The 5761-nt window shown below is 36.9% G+C and overlaps 1 protein-coding gene across 1 annotated transcript in view; it reads left to right on the top strand.

Moving 5' to 3' along the window:
- The window catches only part of LOC107694088 (potassium voltage-gated channel subfamily KQT member 1-like), an 8354-nt gene extending 3383 nt beyond the window's left edge, over positions 1 to 4971 (top strand). The window contains exons 2-3 of the mRNA XM_016493680.1: positions 4367 to 4457; positions 4599 to 4971. Coding sequence (XP_016349166.1) covers positions 4367 to 4457; positions 4599 to 4607 — 100 coding nt within the window. The 3' untranslated portion in view covers positions 4608 to 4971. The remainder of the gene's footprint in view (positions 1 to 4366; positions 4458 to 4598) is intronic.
- The last annotated feature ends 790 nt before the right edge of the window (positions 4972 to 5761 follow it).

A 5761-nucleotide genomic window follows, 5' to 3' on the forward strand; every position in this document is an offset into this window, starting at 1 on the left:
ATTTATCTTTTAATTATTGAAAATTAAGCAAACAAGATTTTTTGGCAAACAAAGGGGATTTACTATTAAAAGTAAAACATGGAAGTAATGTTTTGTGTGATTATTCCTTAAGAAAATAATGATTGTTTCATTTAAGTAGTAGTAGTAGTAGTAGTAGTGGTAGTAGTAGGCTATGTACATTCTACTGAAAAATAGTTATAGGCACAATGTCTTCAAATCAAACCGGACTTTTATTTTGTCGGGTTGCCATGAATACCTTTACAGTTCTGTGTATGTGATATGATGCTAGTTTTACTCAAATCAAACGCTAAAATGCTCATGAAGTGACTCTCAGAGCAGTTCTGGAGATGTTGTTCATGTATTTACGTCGAGAAGACAGACGCTGAAATCACCGCGAGTGTCACGCGCGCTTCAGTGTGTGTGTAGTAAATGAAACCGCGCGTCTGCGCCATTCATTAACAGAGACAGGCAGAACATGCAGGATTCATATTTAAATCGACTTTTGCGGCTTAATATTTACAGATATTAGATTTGATTTAAGTGTAATGACCTACTTTTGATTAATTAATTCAAAATTTGACAAATTCCGTGACATTCCGCGTTAAACTGTGAATTCTGTTTTTATGACTGGATAAAGACTACACTGCGTAATTTTCCCGCTTATCATGCGGCCACTTGCCTGATGTAACATAAAATATCTTACATACCACCACTGGTGAACCCAGTGTAATGCAAATATATCTGAAAGGTCTGCGTGAGGATATCGTCACGTTCTCGCCGAGACACATCGGATCTCGTCACACCCCTAGTCCCTCGCTGTCATCTATCTGTCTGTCTCTCTCTCTCTCCCCGTCTGTATGTGTAATTATTTTTCTGTCTGTCTATTTGTGTAACTGTCTTTCTGTTTGTGTTACTATAATAATAATTCATTACATTTATATAGCACTTTTCTAGGCACTCAAAGCGCTTTACATTGTCAGGGGATCTCTCCTCATCCACCACCAGTGTGCAGCATCCACCTGGTCACACTGGTCACACAGCATTTGTCTGTCTGTCTCTCTATCTGTCTATCTATCATCTGCTTGCTTGACTGTCTGTCTGTCTGTCTGTGAATCTAGATATTTCAAACTGTCGAACCTCAAGGTATTTAAAGGGGTCATGAACTGCATTTTTTATTATTTTATAATGTTGTCTGAGGTTCACTTATAATGTTAGTGTGATTTTACATATAAAACATCATAATTTAGAAGTAATAGGCTATTTTCTATCCTGTTTTTGAGCCTCTCTGCAGAATGGTCTATTTGTATGGGCGGGGCGCATTCAAGACTCGCAAGTAAACTAACAGTTTCGCTTATTAAAATAGCAGATGGACGCTGCTGTGACATAAGTTACTCTGAAAACAACATGGGTCATTTGAGTTAAAAACTTATAAATACTCAGTTTATATGAAACGGACAATGCAATAGTGGTAAAAGCACATTTACTCACACTTATGTGCTGCGACATTACTGTTGGATCCCCTCTAGTCAGACTCAGCACTGTGCGAGCAGCGCAACACGACTAGACAACAGAACCCATTATAATCTGCGATACTGTCTACACTGAATGCGGCACGGATAGACACAACAAATCCCTGACAGTAAACTGATGTCTTGCTCTATTTCTGACATACAAGCATTCGCGCTGCTTCTGACCTGAAAGAGAAACTGATTCGCGACATGACGCAACAGTGCTCGCGTTGTAGATATGTTAAGATCACAAAGAATGCCATTCAAAGACTATTTTTCGCAACTTGCACTACACAGTGTCTTGTAATCTGTATGGTTCTGTTGATGGAGTAATCTTGTGTTTGCATCTCTCTAGTATTTCATCTCTACTAGAAGCGTGTTTCAGTGGGCGGGGCTAAAGAGGCAGTGCTGTAGAAGCAGGCGTTGATCTTCTCCTGCGGAGGAGGAGCTTAGCCACACTATTACATCATAAAGTGGCACATTATAAAGCTTGGTTTCAATAAAAGCTGTTTTTAAACTAACAAGAAGGTTATGAGTTCTGAAACTTACAGGTTGTTTTTATAGTATATTGACCTGTTATATGTCAAAAGATCAAGGGAAATTTGGTTTCTCAGTTCATGGCCCCTTTAAAACTATTTCAGAACTTTCAAACAAGGTGAACTTTAAAATTCGTATTGACAAATTTGACTTTTCTGGTTAAAAATGGTTTCATTAATTTCTTAATTCAAGAATTGAACTTCTACCTCAATTTAAATTCAATTGGAATTGAATTGGAATTTAAAAGGCATTCTGAATTTGATAGATTTGATAAATACTAGTTTGCAGACCACTACTACAGCTATTGTATTGTCTCCGCCTGTCATTAACAACAGTGGATGCACCCAGTTTAGGTATTTATTTCAGCATTTGAATCAGCGGTGACTGTGGTTGGTCAGCCTGATTTGAGAGCGGCAGTGTTTAGCACTGTTTGCACACACATAGATTGATTTTGTCTGTTGCATTGTTTCTGCTTAAGCCTTTCTTTTTCAGTCAGTTAAATACTATACATTTCAGTGGTTTCTGCAGGTATGAATAGTTAAAATAACCTGATGCATATTTGATTCTGTTTAGCTCCACTACTCAAAATACTATTTCTCATTGCTCTGATTATTTTCTGTTGTTTTTACCTCTTATTGCTTTAAGCAACACAATTGTTTGCTGTGTTTATTATCCTTAACCAAACCGCCATGGATTGGTAGATCAATTATTCGCTGCATTGCACGGTCGCCTCTGGCATGTTTATTGACATGTAACTTCTCTCACAGACTGCTTGCGGCAGGTTCAAGGACATCCAGCAATAATGATTACGTAATAAGATAGATATTTGTCAGGCAGACATCATACCCCGAGGTTATGTTTGTATGTTTACTTACATTTCTGGCCACTCCCTCTGCATTTGTGATGACAGGCAACAGCTGGGCACTGTTTGACTGTGGCAGCTGGGTTTCATACCTCTTGGTGTTTCATTTTTATTGTTAATGCAATCACACTGATGAATTATTGAGCTGTTGTAATGGGTTAAGCATCACTGCCAAAAACAAACACTGAGAAATAGCATTTACAAATTAACCAGAAATGTACTCAATGTTGTGCTATTGCTGCTTATTAACAATGTGCAGTTCAGATTAGATTAATATAAATTTTTATTTACAAGATCAGATTTAATCTTACAGTTTTTCTGAATTGCTAAAACACTAAACCCCAATCTCTGAACCAAATTCTCACTAGCTTAAACCAATTTGCCGAATAAAGCACTCTTTTTTTTAAACCTTAAACACGTTGAGGCAGTTATAGGCTCTATTTGCAAATCTCATGCACTCTTTTTGCAAAACTCTAAACACATTCTCTTTCACTTAAAGACTTATCACACTGTGATGCATTTGTGCTGCAAAATGCTAAACACAAGCGGCAAAAGTTAAACACAACTAAAGCACAGTTGTCATCGTTTACACACAACGATTCAAAATTGCTCACACTTGTTTCTAATGATGTAATCACACCAACTGTACAAAATATGAGCCAGGTCAGAGTGCACAAGTGGCACAGGTGACTGAATGATGATACGGACAATAGATGGAAACAATCTGAGAAGGAGAGGAGGAAGAGTAGCCTACATGTAAGAAGTGGAGGATGAGGAGAGAAAGAGTAAGGCTTAGATTTGATTTTGATGGAAGAGTCAGAGGTCAGAGGAGTATTTGCATTTGCGTTTAAGGTTTTGAGAAAATGAGTGATGGTTTCAAGAAATATGTTTTAGCAATTCAGAAAAACTAATTAAATCAATAGATGGCTTTCATTTCTTTAGATAGCAAAAAGCTGTTTTGTGCTCTCCTTCATATGCCGTTGGACAATTTGATTGCTTTGGTAAAACAAATTAGCTGGTAATTTTTAATTGGTAAAGTTTGTTAAAACAAATGTATTAAAGCACATGAGAAATGAAGTTGTTTGTAGAATTTGTTCTGTCAGATTAATTGCATAGTCGTCTGTGAACAAACTCTCTTTTCTCTCCAAAAGAAGAACTTTTTTCTTTTGTCTCAGGAGTTACAACAAAGCCTTTGTTGGTTTAGACTGAGAGTACACATGATGACCTAGCCGTGATGTGTTTTAACTTACAGTGCTGTTACAGGGCTTAAGAAGTCAATCTGCACCATTACAAAACATGCAATATTGTTTTGTTTTTCTCTCTCTCAAAAAATCTGATTTCTTAGAATAGGATAATTTAGTCTATGAATATCAGAAAATATATTTTTTGAATGTCCTCTGAACATTCTGAAATCTTTTATTGTTGTTGTTGTTAAAATGACATGTCTTCCTTTCTGCAGATTCCTCATTGTGCTTTCTTGCCTGATCCTCAGTGTGCTGTCCACCATTGATGAGTATCAATCACTGGCTAATAAAACACTATTCTGGGTGGTGAGTCTTACTGCTTTAGACTTTCAGTGTGTTAAATGTTCTTAACTGAATCTAAATCATTGTGCTTCTTAATAATATCTATAATACCTAGTGAACTTGGATGATTGATTCTCTTTTGTCTGTTTCTTGACCTGTAAACAGGCAGTATAAGTAGCAAATAGGCATAATGCAAAGGGATCATTGACTACACTGGACGTGTGGCATGAAGCTCTAGAACTTTGACCCAAAAGCAAGCTAGTGTTTTTGAAGATGGCAGTGGAAATGTTCACATTTGCATGCTACTCATTGTTTACCTTGTTCTCCATAGTGTTCACTGCCCTTGGTTTTGTCCAGAAGAGGGCAGCAGTTTATCACTTTTCATGTTTGTTTTGATGCGGTGGCTTTACATTTTTTGGTAATGCCCTTTTTGAAACTAGAACAACCTTTGCCCCATCTAATGTAGGAAAAAGTAACACTCATGTAATTTATCACAAGAGCATATTAAAGGGAAAGTCCACCCAAAAAAAAAAAACATAATTTACTCCCTTCGTTCCATATTATTTTTAGCATTTGTTTTATCTGTGGTGCACAAGAATGATAGATGAAAAGATGTGATTGTAATTGTCAAGCTCCAAAAAGAGTAAAAATATAATAAACTATCTGTGCCCTATATTCCAGGTCTTCTATGTTGTGAGGAAAACTTGTTATTCACTGATAATCTTTCTCTCTGCCATTCAAAACTGGCCAGTCAACACCATTAGAAGAAGAAAGGGAATATGAAATTGCCTACATGGCAGATTTAAATGTGCAAAAGTGAATATAATTTAAGAACTTGTGCCTTCCTCTTTATACTTTTCACTTTGAGAACCACTGCCTTGATGAATTTAAGGCCTGAAACTCTCTCAACATTGTAACTGACACCACAAAGTCTATATCGGAGAAGCAGCTCAGTTCACAGAAGATGAAGGTGTTCTGTTGTCTAGAATGGTAGCTTGAGCTGGCACTCTTAAATCATTCTGTTTACTTTGTTCAATAATCCATGGCAGTGTTTCTGTTAAGCATTAATTGCTTCAGGCCTTGTTAGCGCATCTGAGGCTTTGTTTTGATCAATATTCAGATCACAGTCTGTCAAGTAATTAATGTGCTCATCGAAGCATTTCCTCCTGACAGAGGCTGTTAAATATGAACATAATCAATACTACCTACAAAAACAATAGCTAGCTTTTGTGTCAAAGGTCCAGAGCCTCAATGCCATATGTCTAGATTAGTCAATATTCCCCAGCATGCAATATGCCTGTTTGCAAGCTCATGCTGCCTGTTTACAG

This window comes from Sinocyclocheilus anshuiensis, unplaced genomic scaffold (genome assembly GCF_001515605.1).
Source record: "Sinocyclocheilus anshuiensis isolate Anshui unplaced genomic scaffold, SAMN03320099.WGS_v1.1 scaffold2408, whole genome shotgun sequence".
NCBI lineage: Eukaryota > Metazoa > Chordata > Actinopteri > Cypriniformes > Cyprinidae > Sinocyclocheilus > Sinocyclocheilus anshuiensis.